Consider the following 21363-nt stretch of genomic DNA (forward strand, 5'->3'; position numbering starts at 1 on the left):
TTCACCTTTGCTGTGAGACAGTACAATTCAAAACTGGTCAAGGATCCAACACATAGACACACACACACACACATACACATAATTCCCACTTCTGGCCTTTTTGTGTTGAGTTTGCATGTTCTCTCCGTGTTTGCGTTGGGTTCCCTCCAGGTGCTTCAGCTTCCTCCCACATCCAAAGACATGCAGGTTAGGTGAATTGGAAACTTTAAACTGTGCGTGCGGGTGTGAATGTGTTTGTTTGTCTATATGTGGTCCTGTGACAGACTTGCGTCCTGTCCAGGGTGTACCCTGCCTCACGCCCTATGACTGCCGGGATAGGCTCCAGCCCCCCGCAACCTAATCTTGGATAAGTGGTCGAAAAGGAGTGTGTGTATGTTTTGCACGTCATCTACGCTGAGTTAGTTAGTCAGAAGCAGAGAAAGAAATTTGTTGCCAGTTTGGTAAAACACCTTCTGCATCCGTCGCAATGCTGTAGCTGGAGTACAAGGAGGAAACGATGTCATCACATACGCCGATCATAAGAGGTTCAAAATGGGATTAGAAGAGGCTGAAAGAACAGTCTGGAAGAACTTCAACAAGTGGAAAAGAAGATAAATCAAGCATTTGGTTGTCAACTCATAGTGAAAAGACTGCCGAGGATGTTTCAATCAACAAAGACACTGGAACATAATTACTGACAATCTCAAAAGGTGCAAAGTGTCTGCAAAGCCATTTTACCAATTTGAACTGACAAACAGATGTGGATTTTACGACTCCTTCAAGAGACATGAAGTAGTTTCACCAAGAGCTCAGAAATCATACCTATGAAACACAAGTCCACTGTCTCCACCTTCAAATAAACAAATTGTGGATAGTCTACTGCTTGTGCGTGTGTAATTTTGATTAAGGAAATAAACTGCATTAACAACTCATTAAAAATTCCTGAAATATGAACATACTGAGCAGTAACATTACATTTAAATATTTACATCATTCAGTTAGCTATGCACACAAAAAGAGTGGCATAGACAATGTGGTTTCCTACTAAATTAGCCTATATTTCAATATTTGTCTCATACTTGACTGAAGGATGTTATCAAATCTAGTTTATTATTCCAAAATGGAGTAAATTCATTTTCCTCCTCAAAACTCTACTCATAATGACAACATGAAAAACATTTTTTGGACATTTCTGCTAATTTATAAATATTCACACCCTTTACTAAGTATTTTGTTGATGCACATTTGTCAGCAAAAACAGCCTCAAGTCTTCTTGAATATGATGCCACAAGCTTGGTGCACCTATCTTTGGGCAGTTTTGCCCATTCCTCTTTGCAGCAACTCTCAAGCTCCATCAGGTTGGATGGGGAGCATCGGTGCAGAGGCATTTTCAGATCTCCAGAGATGTTCAATCAGATTCAGGTTTGGGTTTCTGGCTGGGTCACTGAAGGACATTCAAAGAGTTGTCCTGAAGCCACCCCTTTGATATCTTGGCTGTTTGCCTCGCAAAGAGTTGAATCTTTGTCTCATCAGACCAGAGAATTTGTTTCTGGTCAGAGTCCTTCAGGTGCCTTTTGGCAAATTCCAGGCAAGCACTTCAGACGGGTGGGTCACTGTGCTTATCGGGACTTCCAAAGCAGCAGAAATGTTTCTGTACCCTTCCCCAGATGTGTGCTTTGAGACAATTCTGTCTTGGAAGTCTACAGACAATTCCTTTGACTTCTTGCTTGGTTTGTGTTCTGACATGCACTGTCAACTGTGGGACCTTATATGTAGACAGGTGTGTGTCTTTCCAAATCATGTCCACTCAACTGAATTTACCCCAAGTGGACTCCAATTAAGCTGTAAAAACACCTCATGGATGACCAGTGTAAACAGGATGCACCTGAGCTTAATTGTGAACTTCATAGCAAAGGCTGTGAATACTTAAGTACATGTGATTTCTTAGTTATTTTATTTTTAATAATTGTTTTCACATTATGGGGTATTGCATATAGAATTTTGAGGGGAAAATAAATTTAAACAATTTTGGAATAAAGCTGTAACATAACAAAAAGTGGAAAGATTGAAGCCCTGTGAATACGTTCTGGATGCACTGAATGTGTGTGTGTGTGTGTATATATATATATATATATATATATATATACACACACACACACACACATACACATATATGTGTGTGTGTGTGTGTATACAGACACACACATACATACAACCTTTGTGTGAGGTGTGTGTCGTGCGCTCGGCGTTTTTTCATTCCAAGGAAAAAGACGGAACAATTGGAGCAGGGCGACTGCATCAACTTTTGCCAGAAACTGGGCGACAGCCAGGTGGAAACCATTCGGATTATTCAGACGGCTTTCGGTGACGATCCTATGGGCATCACACAGATTAAGGAGCGATACAACCCGTTTAAAGACGGCCGCACAACGCTGGAGAGCGAGCCGCGCTCCGGGCGGCCGTCAACATGCTGAAATGACCAGATCATTCCAAAGTGAACGCTGTGGTGATGTGGGACCGTCGTGTGACTATCCGAGAAATTGCGGAAGAGGTGGACATCAGCACTTTTTCGGCACATTCCACTGTGACAGAAGATTTGACCATGAAAAGAGCTGCAGCGAAATTCATGCCAATGGCTTCGGCACGAACCTGCTGACAAAGCAAAAGTAGTATACACACGGAGGTTCTGGGAGCAAAAGTAGTATACACACGGAGGTTCTGACTCTAGTCTAGACCATCCTCTAGGCCTCACAAGCAGCCGTTTTTTTTTTTTTTTTTTTTTTCAGTTGTGGGTCAGATAAACTCTGTCTTTCTTAAACAATGCAAAAACATCTGTGTTTGAATTACATCCAAAAACTAACAAATGCATCTTCTACAGAAGTACACAGTTGGATGAAATCATGCCAAACACATGCTGGAGTACGTTTCAAGGCAATATGATGCAAAGAACACATACATGTAACAGCCACTAGTCTAAAATCAGACTGCTCTGAAAACAGGTGAGCTAAATAGAGATATCAAAATACATACACACCCACATCTTTGTGACAAAATTCATAAACTGGAAAGAGTAACTTTATAAACACATTCCAGATTGACATGTGCAGACTTTAACACAGCCAACTCATGCTGACTCTACACCACACATGCTTCATGAAGCCAATGATGTGTTAAACTGCTGCAAGATTATTTGCTGTTACAGTCAGAAATTTACATGCATTCCTCACCAACATGAAAGTCACAGCAATATTGGAATGAATTCTTTGAACTTTTTTCTGAAGCTGAAGTAATGAAAAACATACATCTGAAATGGAAAAGAAAAAAACTGGAGCAGAAGTTTTAATTTATTTGGAATTTGCTGAAATCAACACACTGACAAAATTATAAATACAAGATCTGAAATACTCAAACACCCACTTAGATTTTAAATTGGGGAGGTGATGTTCTAGTGCTTAAAATAGTGGACTTGAGACCAGAGGATTCTCAGTTCAAATCCCTGTTAGACTGCAGGAACACTAAGGGACTTTGGGCAAATCCCCAAATTGCTCCCGGGGTGCAGTTCAGCATCTTGCATGGCAGCATGCTGACATTGGTGTGGGGGTGAATGAAAGATGTAACATATTCAATCAGAAGCTTGGTGATGGTTACCACTAGCCATCAAGGTGAAATGAGCTAAGATAAACCTAACCAACTAGGTGTACTATATATGTACACATAATACCAGTCAAACGTTTGAACACACTTTAAAGTGTGTTCAAACATTTGACTGCTAGTGTATGTTTGACCCTGTATTTTAATTTAACCTTTATTTAACCAGGTTAGTCACCATTGAGATCGAAATCTCTTTTTCAAGGGAGATCTGGACAATTATGTTGTTGTTTATCATTCGGCCGCTCCCGGTTTTGTTCGGGGTCGCCACAGCGGATAAAGCCAGATCCGGACTGGTAATTGGCACAGGTTTTACGCCGGATGCCCATCCTGACGCAACTCCAGTTTCACCTGACGAAACACACACAGCCGCTGGTGTTCCAAAGAGGTCTCCCATCCAAGTACTAACCAGATCCTGCTCTGCTTAGCTTCTGAGATCTGATGGGATCAGGCTGACACAGAGCAGACCAGCTGCAGAGCTGGACAATTCTAAAGTTTCCAATTCACTTAACCTACATGTCTTTAAATGTGGGAGAAAACTGGAGCACCCGGAAGAAACCCACCCAAACTCCGCACAGAAAGGCCGCGGGTGGGAATCGATCCCATGACCTTCTTGCTGTGAGGCAACAGTGCTAATCACTAATCCACTATGCTAATGCATGTATAATTTTGTATGTACAGTTCTGACCATGTGTTGATTTCAGAAAATTCTAAATAAAACCATAAGTTGTGCAAGTTTTTGTTTTATTCTATTAAAGATGTATATTGTACAGTCATTGTACTTCAGAGAGAGAGAGAGAGAGAGAGAGAGAGAGAGGAGAGAGAGAGGAGAGAGAGAGAGAGGAGAGGAGAGAGAGAGAGAGAAAAGCCCAAACAGTTCAAATGTAATAGAAAGCCCAGTATTGGGTTGACAGTCACGCCCATAATTAGGTCCAGTCTGGGAGGTTCACTGCATCCGCCACAGTACTGTACACTCTTGGGTCCTGGATGGTAACCACTGAGGCACACAACTAGTTTATGCCCACCTCCCAAAACAAGATAAAGCATGATTGTCCCCTTGGCCTTTTCAGGTTGCTGGAGTCCCCAACACAGAGGCACCTGTGTATCAGAACAAGCTCAGAAAAATGTGCCATGTGGCCCAAAATGTTATAGCTGATGTTTGCTCACGATGAATGTGACACTCCTCATCCAAGTCTTCCTAAGTAACTGCCCACTTGACACACAGTCACTCCAGTGATATACAAGGATCCTTCTTAAAGACTTGGTGCCAAAGACAGCTAAATGTCACTTTAGGCCACTGTTTAATAGTCGATTATCACAACTATACAGAAAGACAGTAAGTACTAGGACCAAAAAGACTTGGATCTTCGTTTTCCTGCAGAGGTTACTGGCACAGCCAAACACCATCATCCAGCAACCTTGCGTCTCCATAAACGCGTCCCAGGTGTTTCTCTCCTGCAACAGTTGAGGATCCAGACACAGAAAATTCACTGCAAAGTGAATGTCATGACAAGTTTGACACTTTCACCGCATACAGACACACTTCTGATGGGCAGGAAGTCACTGAAAGCCTGGATCTTAATGTGGATACAGAACAGATTTCAAACCCAAACATTGATTCCTGCTCATGATGAATCTGACCATATGTATAAGTGCTATTTGGTTAACCTGTTAGATTATGGGTTTGCTTTCTGACAATCATCACTGAAGATCAAACTCCAAATCTTTTCAAATCATTGAGAATACAATCACCTTTAGACTGTCAACACAAAGCTCTTTGTCTCAGAACTGTTAAGGTGCTCAAACAAGTTATTGTCAATTCCAAGACACAGCCACAGGAACCAATAACATTCAGACAAATTATTTTCAGAAAGAAATCTATGGAAGCAGTCTGAGCAAATTCTCACCTGTAATGAATGACACAAAACCCTGTACTTGATCTGAACAAAACCCACAGTAAGAACACAGCATGTCTCTTCATATCGCTGGTGTTCAGGCTCTTCTAATATGTTTTTACAAACAGGGTGATGTGTAAGATGAAAACACAAAAAGCATCCAAGAACAAGAACTAACAGAAAATTTACCTCATCAGGTCAGTTCCACACTGAGCATCACTGAAACATTCACTTGAAGCTCACGTTAACATTTTAGTCACAGGTGACTCTAAGTGCAGCTTTAGTTTGGTTAGTTGCATCTTTGCTAGTCTGCTCTCATTCTGGGGAGCGGCGGAGAAACACAAAGCGGAGCAGACTGCACCAGGTCACAGCACACCTGTCAGCTCTAGCCAATGAAATGAGCCTGGCCGAGCCAAGCGAACAGAGGCCTTACTTCATCCCGCTCAGACGCACCTGATCAGAGTCTTCTGTGATTGCTTGGTCCTGAAATTACATGGACAAAGGAGCCAAAACGGCTGACTCACCCGTGACACTTTGACACCGACAGTCGAAAAACAATCAGTCAGAGGTCAGATCACTCACAGAGACGGACAGAAGTAGAAGATCTGAGTTGTCACACTGCACTAAATTCTACACTGACCCCGTACAGACCAGTGTTCTTAAACAAAGACAAGTCAGCACAGAGCTGACATCATGGGGAGCACAGCCTAATGTGTTTTTATTGGACAAGATTTCACAATTAAGCACAGGCTAAAAAAAGCATCTTTCCATTTATTTTCTGTGATTCTTTAAAAAGTCGTGCATGCTCTTTTCTACACTCCTATTTTACTCTTCCTTTTTAGATATACCTTTGTATACTGGCATAGTTCCACCTTAGAATTGGAATATAATATATAAGATATACTTTACTGAATTTTCATGTGTTCTTCATGAGTGAAAAGAGTGAAATGAAAATTAAACTTGGCTGAAATTAAAAGTTTCAAGTGCAAATGTTTTAGTGGGGAGGGGGGGCTGTTGAAGAAATACTTTACTTTGCAATGTGGTAACTACAGCAATTGAAACACACGCAGCTGTTTTGTGTATCCATTTCAGTGCAATGCTGACACCTAGTGGTCAGTCAGTTTGTCCTCATACAATCAATTTTGTCAGCACGAGAAACATCTGTGCTGCACTGATGTGAGTGAGAAATGACATGATCGAAGGTTATAGTAGAGGAGAGAGAAGCAGAGGAGCTTAAACACACACACACAACAGACTGACATGCAGGTGACCAACAGACAGAACGCACAGTACCACACAGGCTTTTGCTTATTAAAAAAATAAAAATCATGGTTTAAACTTTTAAGATTAAGCTGTATACTAACAAAATTAAAATCGAATCTCAACATGATCTTGTGATTTAAAATGAATTTAAATCACAGTGTAGCAATTCCACTCCGCTGTAAAGCTACAGTTGTGTGGGACTTAATGTCATTTAGCAGTGAGGATGCAGACTGTACTTGCTTTGTCCTCGCTGGTCATGATTTTATTTCCTTTAGGGTTTCACTTCTTCATCAATGAAGATTCATACTCCCCTATGCTCTCTTGTGATAATCAACATGTATGACCCCGCAAATAAAAAAATGAGGGTTCTCTGACTTTCTAGTGTGAACAAGCAACCAACAGCTTAAAGGGGAGCAAACACTGAGTCCTCATCTTTTTTCGTCAGTCTTCTGCAGGGACGAAAGCAAAATCTGATGACTGAAACTGTTTTTCAGGCCAAGTCGTAAGATGTTCACAATGTACCCTCATCCCTTTAGTTTGTTTGGTTAGTGGTTAGTTTACTATTCACTTGTCTTTCTCACTGGTCATCTTTTCGTTCTCAGTCATCCAGCAGTTTGAGCCAGTTTTTGCTGGATTCAGGTGTTGTCCTTCATTTTCAGTCAACAAAACCTTCTTGTGATCTCATAGATTTTGGTCACTAATTCCGGTAGTGTTGGGTTGAGAAAGTTCGGGCAAGCAGATCCTCATTCTTAGGGTCAGCTTCAGTATCCGTTTTTCTAAAAAAATCCTGAAAAGTACCAGTAAAAATGTTCTGCCTTCTAAAATCAATTTAATTTCTGACTCACCCATTTACCCTGACATTAAACAGATCCACCAAAAAATAGGAATGCTGAACTCCTCCTTCCGGCTTACCCAGTGGCGGCTGGCCCATAGGGGGCGCTCGGGCGCTGCCCTCCTAGATGTGGAGGGGAAAAGTCATAATATACATATATTTAAAAAGTATTATCAATGTCAGTTTTACTTAATAGTATGTGCCTACATGTAATATGAATGATTAAAACAACACTTCCTCCAACTGACTCTCATTCAACAGTGCATTTCCACCGACAGGAGCAGAGAACGTATCATTCCTCGTCTTGGGCGATCATTCAAAGCGCCCTTGAAGTGCAGCGAAATAACCAATTGTATGTAGTTGCTAGGGAAAATTAATAAATATTTGGCAAATCAACATTGCCAAAATGAATGGCTTTGGGGCGCCGTAATTTTAGCCCCTGCTACAAAAATGCGGGAACGTTAGATTACAGTCAGTGATATACGTGACGCTGCAGCTGCTGCTGTCAGTCAGTCAGGAAGAGATGATGGTGATGACGACGTTTGGGTTATATTTATTTATTTTTATTTTGTCTCCGTGTGTTTTGCTGGAGTAAGTTGAATAACTCTGGGACTCCTGCTTGTTATGTCTTCCGAGGTTTAAAACGGGACAAAAACGAATTAAATCAATGACACCAAAGTTTGGCGGGGGGATCCTTTTGGAGGCGCATGGAGGTGCGCACATCAGATCTTTCTCGTGGTTTAATGACAATTGCACATCCCGGTTGGACGAGAGACGTTTGTCTTACTCGTTATAAACCGTGTCAGGCTTCATTCACACTGTCAGTGCGCACACGTCACGGAGGCTGCTGATCTGCGCGGATGGAAAGGAGCGCATCCACCTCTTCAGCTCAGGTGAGCTGACGAGCTGCTCGGATTTATTCCCGAATGTTGCTCCTGGTGTGGAAATGAGGATGAAAACTTAAGATAAAACGAATGAGTGATGTTTTTTGTTTGTTTTAGGGGGTCAAAGCTGTGATCTTTTTTGGACAGCAGACCAGTTATAACGGTAATAGGGGAGGCCGGGGCTGTTTGTAACAGTGTTCAAAGCTGCAGCCATGCTGGTATTTTGATTTCACTTTACACGTTATGAGGATCAGTTCACAGAAGTGAAATATTCTTTGGAGTATTCCACAGTGTAAAACAAATTATTTGCTCAGTTTAAAAACAAAACAAAACAAAACCCTAAAATAGCAATTTGCATGTTTTTTAAAGAAATTCTAACTCAGCCACTGAGTACACACAAGGCATTTATAGTCAGACAAACCCAAGTTTAGCAATGCATTTAATTAAGTGGTTTTGTATACTTAATTTGCTTTGTCCTCTACGCTCTTAATTAATTTTAACCAATTTAATTTAAAGGTTTTGGTGTTATTAGTTAGTCAAGTTATTTAAGTTTTTCAAGCTTCTTTAGTTTGCCTCCATTCCACTCAGTAATGTTCATGCAAAATATTACCTTAATTTTCTCTCTCTCTCTCTCTCACACACACACACACACACACACACACACACACACACACACACACACACACACACACACACACACACACACACACACACACACACACACACACACACTATCTCTCTCTCACACGCTCTCTCTCTCTCTCACACGCTCTCTCTCTCTCTCTCTCACACACACACGAACACTTTCTTTCTCTCACTCTCACACACTCTCTCTCTCTCACACACACACACACACACACAAAAACATTTTCTCTCTCTCTCTCTCTCTCTTGGAAGGTGGTGTGAACATTGTGATATTTTCTATTTTGTTAACGGGGTGTCATTGTGAACCCCAGGATCTGTTTGTCTGAAGATTATGGCAGTTCAGTACAGTTTGGTGTACTATGTGTATAATTGGTGTCAAATATTGAAATGTTCTTTGCTCAAGAACTTGAGTGTTGTATTGCATTTGATACTGTTCCTTTCCAAAGTAGAAATGGGGCCTGATATAGCTGTAAATGGTTAACTTTATCTGTAAAACTGCTGATTTTGAGAAGGACATGTAATGATTATTGTGGAATTGTAGTCATTTTCCGACTGTTCTCTTGAATGCCTGTACTGGACAAGGCAAGGGAATCTATTGGCACAGCAGCCCCACCAAGACTGTTTTTCACCAGCCGCCACTGGGCTTACCACTCTAAAAACATAAAACTCAAGCACTTCCGGTGTCACAGACCGAACAGTCCCCCCTAAAAATTGGTCCGCCCTGCCTTCACTGCGCATGCCAAATTAGCGGCGGTTCACCAATTATCATCTTGTTTCTGTGTAAAACTGCACTCCAGTCAGCATCTATCTCAGCGACGGATATCTGACGCTTTTGTACAACAATCATTTCCACATAAATTCAGCATTATTTCATAATGAAAGATTGAGGAAGTGATCAGAGAGCCATGGATACACAAGCTGCTAGCCGATCCATTCACTGTGCGTCGGTCATTTCAAAGCATCACCAAGTTTCGCCTTGTTTCTGCTTTAAACTGACTTTAGAATGATTTAAAAGGTTTTACCTTGTCATCTGATGGTTAATAATTCGATTAATCTATTTGATCACTTTGGGTGAAGAGAGTCTGCCTTAGGCGAGCAGCTGAGCTCTGAAATGACGCATGCGCAGTGGAGGCAGGGCAGGCCAATTTTAAGGGGCCGGGTCAAATCTTACCATGATTTTTTTTTTATTCATCTTGCTTTATTGTGCATGCTCCTATTGCGACGATGATATAAACTCAGTTCAGCCCTAATGGTTGTACTAATACTCACATCCCCTGTTAATGAGACTGTGAGTCCCTGATGCCTCCATCCCCACCCCCAATTTTTTTCCTTCGAATTTACATTGATCTCAAATATGGCATTTTTTGGAGTCCAGTTGATGGAAATGTAGTCCATCCCAGCTTTGTGCAGGTCTACAGTTTTGTCCCTGGTGTCTTTAGACAGCTCTCTGGTCTTGGCTATGGTGGACAGGTTGGAGTGTGACTGACTGAGTGTGTGAACAGGTGTCTTTTATAGAGGTAACAAGTTCAAACAGGTGCAATTAATACAGGTAAAGAGTGCAGAATAAGAGGGCTTCTTAAAGAAAAATTAACAGGTCTGTGAAAGCCAGAATTCTTGCTGGTTGGTAGGGGGGTCAAATGCTTATTTTATGCAATAAAATGCAAATTAATTATTTAAAAATCATACAATGTGATTTTCTGGATTTTTTATTTATTTTTTTTTTAAGATTCTGTCTCTCACAGTTGAAGTGTACCGACGATAGAAATTACAGACCTCTCCATTCTTTGTAGGTGGGAAAACCTGCAAAGCTGACAGGGGGTCAAATACTTATTTTCCCCACTGTATCTTTTTGGGCTACTGTATCAACATGCCCTTGCAACATGACAGACTCCATGATGGGACCATTCCTGTATTCCATTTATGCTTATAAACACCCCTGAAAACACCCATACACTGCCATCATTGAGTCAATTATTTCCTCCTACAACTACATCACCGTCTGGTATGCTGCTGCCAGCGGAAAAGGTGATCCATTGCAATCTGCCATCCCTACAGGTCCTGAACACCTCCAGAGCCCTGAGGCAAGCAAGGAAGATAGCGGCCAATCCCTCTTACCCAGGACACAAACTTTTTGTCACCCTCCTGTCTGGCAGATGGCTAGGGTCCATCAAGACTAAAACATCAAGACACAAAAACAGCATCTTTCCATCCACAACTAGACTTATAAATAATGCCAGACACCCCCACTTACCCTGCCCCCCACTCGCTCCCACAAGGTACAGACTGAAAGGTACTGTAAGGTTCTGCATGCCTGTTGTCAGGTTTTGGATCCGTTTGTGTTCTGTTTTACTGTCTGGTTTGGTTTGTCTTTGTGATGTGTCTTTCTCTTGCTCTGTCTTTCTGCTGAGGTTTTCTCTGTCCTGCTCTTTCTTTTCTCTCTCTTGGCTCTTGGTGGTGGGCGTTTCTCTGTCTGGCCACACCCTGGTTCTGGGAGCTTCTCCACACACTTGTTCTTGATTTGCAGTTAATCACCTGGGTGCTGTATAAGCCTCACTGTTTGCCTTTGTCCCTCGCCAGATTGATGTGCCTTGTGCCTCTTTCCAGCTCAGTTCCTTGTGTTTTTTGCCTTGCCTTGATTGCTTCATTGTGCTTTTTGATTACCTGCCTGTGTACCTCAACCACACCTAAGCCTGATGATTTTGTTACTGTTGCTTCTTTTGGACTGCTTATCTGTGTACCGACCCCTGTTAACGAACCAAATAAACGCTTTTACTCCACTGAGCTGTGTACCTGCGTCTTGCATTTGTGTCCAGCCTGCTTCACCAGCCAATCCTGATACCTGCACAGCCCCATTCCACTATATTTATTTGACAGTAAACATAGTTTTGCCCGTTTGTCTATTTGGCTCCTTTACATCTTACAGAAGTAATTTTTGCTTTTCTTTTATTGTTGTTTATGCACCACTTGGCAATAAATTTACTTGGCAATAAATGTGATTCTGAATTGTACACACTGTAGCTTAAAGAATAAAGAGTATACTTATTTAATACACATCTTTTATAAAGACACCTGATTCTTTTTTTATTGCCATGTCTTAAAATAACAAAAACATGTGAAAACCTAAAGCCAGGTGGTACTTTTATAAGCACTGTACATGGATTGTACTCAACGTACAGTACAAGATTGACATGCAGACAAACAGGGAAAAGATTTACTAACAATCTTGGGTACTCGAGTATCTTTTGGAAAGTATAACTTGGCCTAATTTTCCACAAAATTTTCTGTTGAATATTTGTGATTTCCCATGTTGCCACAACAATTCTTCTAATGAATTGAAATTTTCAGTAACTCTCACTTTATCCAAATGTAAAAGCAGTTTGTTAGTAATTCTTTGTCAACTGGATTTACACTGAACAAAAATATAAATGCAACACTTTTGTTTTTGCTCCTATTTTTCATGAGCTGAACTCAAAGATCTAAAACATTTCCTCTGTACAGAAAATATCTATTTCTCTCAAATGTTCATAAATCTGTCTTAATCTGTGTTAGCGAGCACTTCTACTTTGCTGAGATAATCCATCCCACCACATAGGTGTGGCATATCAAGATGCTGATTAGACAGCATGATTATTGCACAGGTGTACCTTAGGCTGGCCACAATAAAAGGCCACTCTGAAATATGCAGTTTTACTTTATTGGGGGGGGGGATCTGCTGTGACCACCATTTTCCTCACGCAGTGCACCACATATCCTTCACATAGAGTTGATCAGGTTGACTGTGGGCTGTTGAATGTTGGTCCACTCCTTTTCAGTGGCTGTGTGAAGTTGCTGGATATTGGCAGGAACTGGAAAACGCTGTTGTATACACCGATCAAGAGCATCCCAAACATGCTTAATGGGTGACATGGTCCAGTGATCCCAGTTATCCCAGTTCTTGCTGGCCATGCAAAAATTGGGATGTTTTCAGCTTCCAGGAACTGTGTACAGATCCTTGCAACATGGGGCCATGTATCATCATGCTGCAACATGAGGTGATGGTCATGGATGAATGGCACAACAATGGGCCTCAGGATCTCATCACAGTATCTCTGTGCATTCACAATGCCATCAATAAAATGCACCTGTGTTCAATGTCCAAAACATGTGCCTGCCCATACCTTAACCCCACCGCCACGATGGACCACTCAATCCACAACACTGACATCAGCAAACCCACAGGACGCCACACACGCTGTATGCCAGCTGCCCTGAACAGTCAAATCCGGGATTCATCCGTGAAGAGAAGACCTCTCCGACATGCCAGATGCCATCAAATGTGAGCATTTTCCCACTCAATTCATTTATGACGACAAACTGCAGTCAAGATGAGACCCCAATGAGGACGGCGATTGTTGCAGCAGCTGTCCGGGTGGCTGGATCTTGGAGGTGAACATGCTGGATGTGAAGGTCGTGGGCTGGTGTGGTTACATGGTCTGCGGTTGTGAGGCCGGTTGGATGTAATGCCAATTTGTCTGAAACGTCTTTGGAGATGGCTTATGGTAGAGAAATGAACTGGAGGACATTCCTGCAGTCAGGATGCCAATTGCATGCTCCCTCAAAATTTGCAACATCTGTGGCATTGTGCTGTGTGATAAAACTGAACATTTTAGAGTGGCCTTTTATTGTGGCCAGCCTAAGGCACACCTGTGCAATAATCATACTGTAATCAGTATCTTGATATGCCACACCTGTGAGGTGGGATGGATTATCTAAGCAAAGGAGAAGTGCTCACTAATGCAGATTTAGACAGATTTGTGAACAATATTTGAGAGAAATAGGTCTTTTGTGTATATAGAAAATATTTTATATCTTTGAGTTCAGCTCGTGAAAAATGGGAGAAAAACAAAAGTGCTGCGTTTATATTTTTGTTCAGTGTATTTGGAGTAGCTCAAAAGCACAAGATCAGACAAGAGGAGGAGTTAGCACCAAAAACCAAGTCAGAACAAATACAGAGGAGAGGAGAGGAGAGGAGAGGAGAGGAGAGGAGAGAGGAGAGGAGAAGAGAGGAGAGGAGCAGGGGGCTACCTTTAGATTAAAGTTAATTTGGCAGTCCTGAGAGCAGGGGGCAAGAAGAGGAGAGAGCAAGAGAGAGAAACATTAAACATGACAATATGACACAAGATGACCTCCAGGAGGTACAAGTGTAAGTCTGATCAAGCACACAAGAGGGAGCAGGAGGCTCAGGGGAGACAATCACATCCGAGACTGCAACAAAGAAAACAGGAAGAAATTGACAAAATCTTGGACACAGAGTTCAAAACAATTATTAGTCCATCGACAACACAACTGGCAGCTTTGCACAACACATAATGTGGTTTGTATAAAGGCAAAGGCTATATAAAGGCTGTTAAAGATATCTGTACCAAATTTGACAGGTATATGTATTTGGTGGGTATATGTATTTTTGTACATTTTGGATTTTCCCTATATTATTCCATGATATAGTCAAGCACAACAACTGAAACTGTCATGACATGCTTGTAGTACAGACGTCTCAATACGGCATTAACCATTTTGAAATTATAGACAATTCATACACATCTATAAGCACACACACACACACACACACACACACACACACACACACACACACACACACACACACACACACACACACACACACACGTGTGTATATATATATATATTAAATATATAATATAGCAGACAAACACAGTGATATTTGAGAAGTGAAATGAAGTTCATAGGATTTACAGAAAGTGTGCAATAATTATTTAAACAAAACTAGGCAGGTGCATAAATTTGGGCACTCCAACAGACAGAATACATCAATATTTAGTAGATCCTCTTTTTGCAGAAATAACAGGCTCTAAACACTTCCTATAGCTTGCAATGAGAGTCTGGACTCTGGTTGAAGGTATTTTGGACTATTCTTCTTTACAAAACATCACCAGTTCAGTCAGGTTTGTTGGTTTCTGAGCATGGACAGCCTGCTTAATATCACACCACAGATTTTCAATAATATTCAGGTCTGGGGACTGAGATGGCCATTCCAGAATGTTGTACTTGTTCCTCTGCATGAATGCCTTAGTAGATTTTGAGCAGTGTTTAGGGTCGTTGTCTTGTTGAAAGATTCAGCCGCAGCACAACTTTGTCACTGCTTTATGAACATTGTTCTCAACAATCTGCTAATATTGACTGGAATCCATGTGACCCACAACTTTAACAAGATTCACAGTACCTAGACTGTCCACACAGCCCCACAGCATGAAGGAACCACCTCCAAATTTTACTGTAGGTAGCAAGTGTTTTTCTTCTGTTTAATTAATTTTTTTAATTTAATTTAATAAGTTTTAATTAATTTTGTGTAAATAATTATTGCACACTTTCTGTAAATACTAGAAACTTCATTTCACTTCTCAAATATCTGTGTGTTCGTCTGCTATATGATATATTTAACTGAAATTTCTGATCTAGACAACCAATGATTTCTAAAGGAAAATCATGAAAATTATCAGGGGTGCCCAAACCTTTGCATATAACTGTATATACATACATATATACATATACAAGTGCTTTGAGCATCTGATGCAGATAGAAAAGCATTATATAAATGCAGTCCATTTACAGTTCCTCCATTTTCTGAGGCCATAAATAATTGGACACACTAAATATGATGATTAACCCTATAAAGCCCATCCTGTGAAATAATTGTCAGAAAATTCTAATTTTTTGAAACAAGAGTCTTTATTGGACCTTTTAACAAACCCACTAAAACAAACAAACAAAAAAACAACAACAAAAAAAAACCTTTTTGCATATATGAGTTTTTATTTGTATCATATTTGCTACATTGGGCATTCTAGCATAAAAACATCCATTTTAAATCCAGAGCAAACATAACATTTCAAACCTATAAAATGCTGCATTTTCTTAGGGAAATTACTGTGGATCACTTGTTTCAGGCAGCCATTATGAATGTCTCATCTGAAGGCTCGCTGATGCATAAGATACTGACATCTGGTGGTTTGTCTGTGCACTACAAGTATCTCATTGTATACGATGGGTTTTTTGGGGAGAAAATATCACACTGATGAAGCAGACATCTCAGAAAATCCTGTATCAAATATGATACACTTGGCGTTATAGGGTTAAGTAATTTTTACAGCCAGATGGATTTTGGCAAGTTAGGGGATGTGAACATGAACATTTCCATGTCACTGAATATTTTCAGAACAGATCAAATCAAGGCTCGAGTCTTGCACATATGGGTTCTGGCAAACTGTTGTTGAAATTTCATGTCTTTTTTTTTAAGAAATGTAATGCAACAGACAAAAGTTGCACTCTGCACAGTTTCAGTCGCAATCACATCCACAGAAGCCTGCAACTCCTTCAGAGTGGTCCAGATATCTTAAAGTCTGTTCAACCAGGATTACTTTTACATGGGGAGGTAGGGTAAAGTAATCATTACCAGACCTTCTCTGTGATTTTATACTATATCAGTCATTTTTACAGAGTGTGAGCTCACATGCCAGAATGGCACCTTTTATTTTCTGTAAAATGGGACGTATAAATTACCTCAAGGTTATATTAATTCCGTGCTAATATACACATCTGAAATATCAAGTAAGGCGGTGCATTTGGAAGACAAGCCAAAAGCATAAATTTTACATTTACACTTTCATTTTATTTATGTTGGGTTTCTGTATAGATTTCCTTCACACATATTATGGCTATAGCCGCTGCTTTGCTGATTTGCTGCGTTGCTGCGAACAGTGCAGCTCTGTATGAAGATTAAAATGTAAGTCTCACATCAAATGCAATGTCAAGGGGTTGGGACATGTTTATTTTGTGCTTGTCTAAGAGGTGTTCAGAGAGTCTGCTTTGACATATATGGAATACAACTACACAGAGTGCAGTTAACTCCCCCCATCATGTCTATCAAACCGTGAAGTTGATAGACAATATAAAATACTGTAGCGATTAATCCACTCCATTTAGCCTGGAAATGTATTTATTTATTTATTTTTGAAAACTGACAACAATACGTGAGGGTTGTATAATGAGTAGTAATTCCCATCTCTGTCATTTATGCAAAGCTTTCTTATCCAACGTAAATCAACCAAAAATATTACAGATACACTGCAATGAAGTTGCATTGTTCCATCACCCCATATAAAACCAGTCCTGTCCAAATAGGCTTTTAGTAGCTTCCCTTGCTAGTCTTGCATGGTGAAGCAGTTTTTGACAATTGCGGAGTGCAGACAGTCTTACCATACAGGACAGACTCAATACTATCGAAACACTGACTTCTCTGTAGAAACCTGGCTGTAAAAACTGTGATTTGCTCTCTTCTGGAACATTCTGGAAATTTCATACAGAGCATGGGAACGTGAAGTAGGTTAAAACAAATTTTACAAACAACTGTGTTCACAAAGTTTGTGATCATTCATAAAGTTAGCTACTTAGAACATACTCATGATCTCTTTATTCAGTCCAAGTTATTAAAATTGTATGACCTTGTAAAATATAATACACTCATCTTGCTCTTTAAAGCTTTTAATAATCAACTACCGAACAACTTGCAAAAATGTTTTGCTCTTAAAGAGAACATTCATAATTTGAGAGGCTATGGAGATTTTGTTCTGCCTAATGTTAGAACTATTGTTAGAAAAGTTTTTGTGTGACAGTTTGTGGGGTGAAATTGTGGAATGCTCTGGATTTACAGCAGAGGCTCTGCCGAAACATTCACAAATTCAAGTCCTCATATAAAAATGCGGTTTGGTCTGTATACAGAGAGAATGGAATTTAATGTACTCTTCTTTATCAGTGTTGTGCTGTACCTTACAATTCTTTATAATTGTTGGTATGTGCTTTCCTCTACCTGTGCATTTCTTACCATTGCTGGTGTGTGCTATATCATGTTACCATTTTGGTATTTTTGTCCTTACCATTGCTGGTATCTACCTCTTTGTTGCTAACAATAATCTTGAATATGTATAAATTGCTGTTTTATGTTTTGTTTTGTTTTTTAATTTTTGTTTTCAGTTGATCTGACAAGGAAGTCATTGTGATTATTATTTTTTGTGTTAACATGAATGATGGGGGTGGGATTTAATACGTTTTCTTCTTCCCACTCCTTTTCGAGCTAAATGATAAATTAACTGCATATGTACTGGATATATATATATATATTATTTTTCTTTTGTATTAACCTGCTCGAAATGAATAAACAAACAAACAAACAAACAAACAGTGTCCTTGCTGATGATTGTGCGAAGTATGTCGACTTCTTAGTCTGCAAATACAGATATGCACTGTATCACTTGAAACAGAAGTAAAAAAAAAAAAGCTTTTAAAAAGAAACATTTTTCAAACAGATCACAATTAAACAGGATGAATAAACAGGATGATTGAGTAAACAAAAATTTAAACTTTTTTTAAGCTCATTTTGCAAGCTTGAATGGAGGATTTAAAGTCCAGGTATGAGTTCTTGTCATAACCTGCATGTTCACCACTGACATTTTGCTCATCCCACTCATTTATGTCAAGCAGAGATGTCACAAAAATAACCTTAACAATGCTCAGAGATGCCTGAGATGGTGACAAATGTGACATCCTGAACGTGCTCAGCTGATTTCTGATTATGTAATTAATGCTTTTTATAAAGCAGCATTTGTGCCTAGATTCTAATGATGATCCACAAACAATTCAATAATTTGCATTTGCTCCCACCTAAGCACCATGGAGCTTCTGATATGGAAAAATAACAGTATGAGAAGAATAAATGGCCATAAATCAGGGATTTCATTAAAAGGCTTTTAGTATTTTCTCTACTAGAACCTCGAGCAACATGTCCCTATGAGTCTATTTGTTGCCTGTTCATTCACAGTGGGAGCAACATGACTACAACCCCTGGCAAAAATTATGGAATCACCGGCCTCGGAGGATGTTCATTCAGTTGTTTAATTTTGTAGAAAAAAAGCAGATCACAGACATGACACAAAACTAAAGTCATTTCAAATGGCAACTTTCTGGCTTTAAGAAACACTATAAGAAATCAAGAAAAAAAGATTCAGTCAGTAACGGTTACTTTTTTAGACCAAGCAGAGGAAAAAAATATGGAATCACTCAATTCTGAGGAAAAAATTATGGAATCACCCTGTAAATTTTCATCCCCAAAACTAACACCTGCATCATATCAGATCTGCTCGTTAGTCTGCATCTAAAAAGGAGTGAACACACCTTGGAGAGCTGTTGCACCAAGTGGACTGACATGAATCATGGCACGAGAGATGTCAACTGAAACAAAGGAGAGGATTATCAAATTCTTAAAAGAGAGTAAATCATCACGCAATGTTGCAAAAGATGTTGGTTGTTCACAGTCAGCTGTGTCTAAACTCTGGACCAAATACAAACAACATGGGAAGGTTGTTAAAGGCAAACATACTGGTAGACCAAGGAAGACATCAAAGCGTCAAGACAGAAAACTTAAAGCAATATGTCTCAAAAATCGAAAAATGTACAACAAAACAAATGAGGAACGAATGGGAGGAAACTGGAGTCAACATCTGTGACCGAACTGTAAGAAACCGCCTAAAGGAAATGGGATTTACATACAGAAAAGCTAAACGAAAGGCATCATTAACACCTAAACAGAAAAAACAAGGTTACAATGGACTAAGGAAAAGCAATTGTGGACTGTGGATGACTGGATGAAAGTCATATTCAGTGATGAATCTCGAATCTGCATTGGGCAAGGTGATGATGCTGGAACTTTTGTTTGGTGCCTTTCCAATGAGATTTATAAAGATGACTGCCTGAAGAGAACATGTAAATTTCCACAGTCATTGATGATATGGGGCTGCATGTCAGGTAAAGGCACTGGGGAGATGGCTGTCATTACATCATCAATAAATGCACAAGTTTATGTTGATATTTTGGACAATTGAAAGGATGTTTGGGGATGATGAAATCATTTTTCAAGATGATAATGCATCTTGCCATAGAGCAAAAACTGCAAAAACATTCCTTGCAAAAAGACACATAGGGTCAATGTCATGGCATAGGGTCAGTGTCAATGAGCAGATCTGATTTGATGCAGGTGTTAATTTGGGGGATGAAAATTTACAGGGTGATTCCATAATTTTTTCCTCAGAATTGAGTGATTCCATATTTTTTTCCTCTGCTTGGTCTAAAAAAGTAACCGTTACTGATTGCCACAATCTTTTTTCTTGATTTCTTATAGTGTTTCTTAAAGCCAGAAAGTTGCCATTTGAAATGACTTTAGTTTTGTGTCATGTCTGTGATCTGCTTTTTTTCTATAAAATTAAACAACTGAATGAACATCCTTTGAGGCCGGTGATTCCATAATTTTTGCCAGGGGTTGTAGATCAAACCTATTTTTCCAAACTGACTGATTCCTAGTAGCTTAGCGGTCCAGAAGAAATGACTGAATAAAATCCAGCACTCAAATTTCATCTCAGTAGCTGTGTTTTTTTTTTTTTTTTTGTAAATACTATTTAGAATAAAGGGACTAATTATCTTCAGGAAGCATTTCATTTGATGCCACATTACATTTTAGTCAGTAAGTTGAGCTAACAAAATTAAATGTGTCCTAGTGACATGGGAAAGAAAGAATGAGATGATCAAACATTCCACACACAGCGGAAAAATCAGCGCTCAGGTGTCCTGTTCAAATCATTCATGAGCAGAGGTCTTTAAAAAATTAATAAAAAAAAAAAAAAGACCTCTTTTTTAAATTTACCATCTGCATATCATCTTCTAATTCTCATTCCCTCATGTTTATGAACACTGATGTAAAATCGGAGATCAGCCCCCTATCACAGTGCATCCAGAAAGTATTCACAGCACTTCACATTTTCAATGACAACATGAAAAAAAGTTAATTTTTTTTTTTCTTTTGGGCAAATTTCTCAAAAATAAAAAACTAAGAAATCACATGTACGTAAGTATTCACACCCTTTGCTCAATTCTTTGTGGATGCAACTTTTGCAGCAATTACAGCCTCATGTCTTCTTGAATACGATGCTACATGCTTGGTGCACCTATCTTTGGGCAGATTTGTCCATTCTTCTTTGCAGCACCTCTCAAACTCCATCAGGTTGGATGGGAAGCATCGATGCACAACAATTTTCAGATCTCTCCAGAGATCTTCAGTTGGATTCAGGTCTGGCTCTGGCTGGGTCACTCAAGGACA

General features: G+C 39.7%; 1 protein-coding gene and 1 long non-coding RNA gene across 4 annotated transcripts in view; one reads left to right on the top strand and one right to left on the bottom strand.

The window, feature by feature from the left end:
* Positions 1–21363, bottom strand: part of prkcaa (protein kinase C, alpha, a) — a 488890-nt gene that overhangs the window by 98328 nt on the left and 369199 nt on the right. For 2 of the 3 annotated variants that reach the window (XM_034187877.1, XM_034187879.1), the window contains one exon: positions 14211–14237. The exons of the other annotated variant lie outside the window; for it this stretch is intronic. In XM_034187877.1, coding sequence (XP_034043768.1) covers positions 14211–14237 — 27 coding nt within the window. The remainder of the gene's footprint in view (positions 1–14210; positions 14238–21363) is intronic. 3 annotated transcript variants of the gene reach the window in all.
* On the top strand, positions 224–13701 carry LOC117525929. The gene is made up of 3 exons (XR_004565169.1): positions 224–374; positions 7551–7555; positions 13691–13701. It is a non-coding gene; the product is annotated as an uncharacterized LOC117525929 (long non-coding RNA).

The sequence above is a fragment of the Thalassophryne amazonica genome, chromosome 15, assembly GCF_902500255.1.
Source record: "Thalassophryne amazonica chromosome 15, fThaAma1.1, whole genome shotgun sequence".
Taxonomy (NCBI): Eukaryota; Metazoa; Chordata; class Actinopteri; order Batrachoidiformes; family Batrachoididae; genus Thalassophryne; species Thalassophryne amazonica.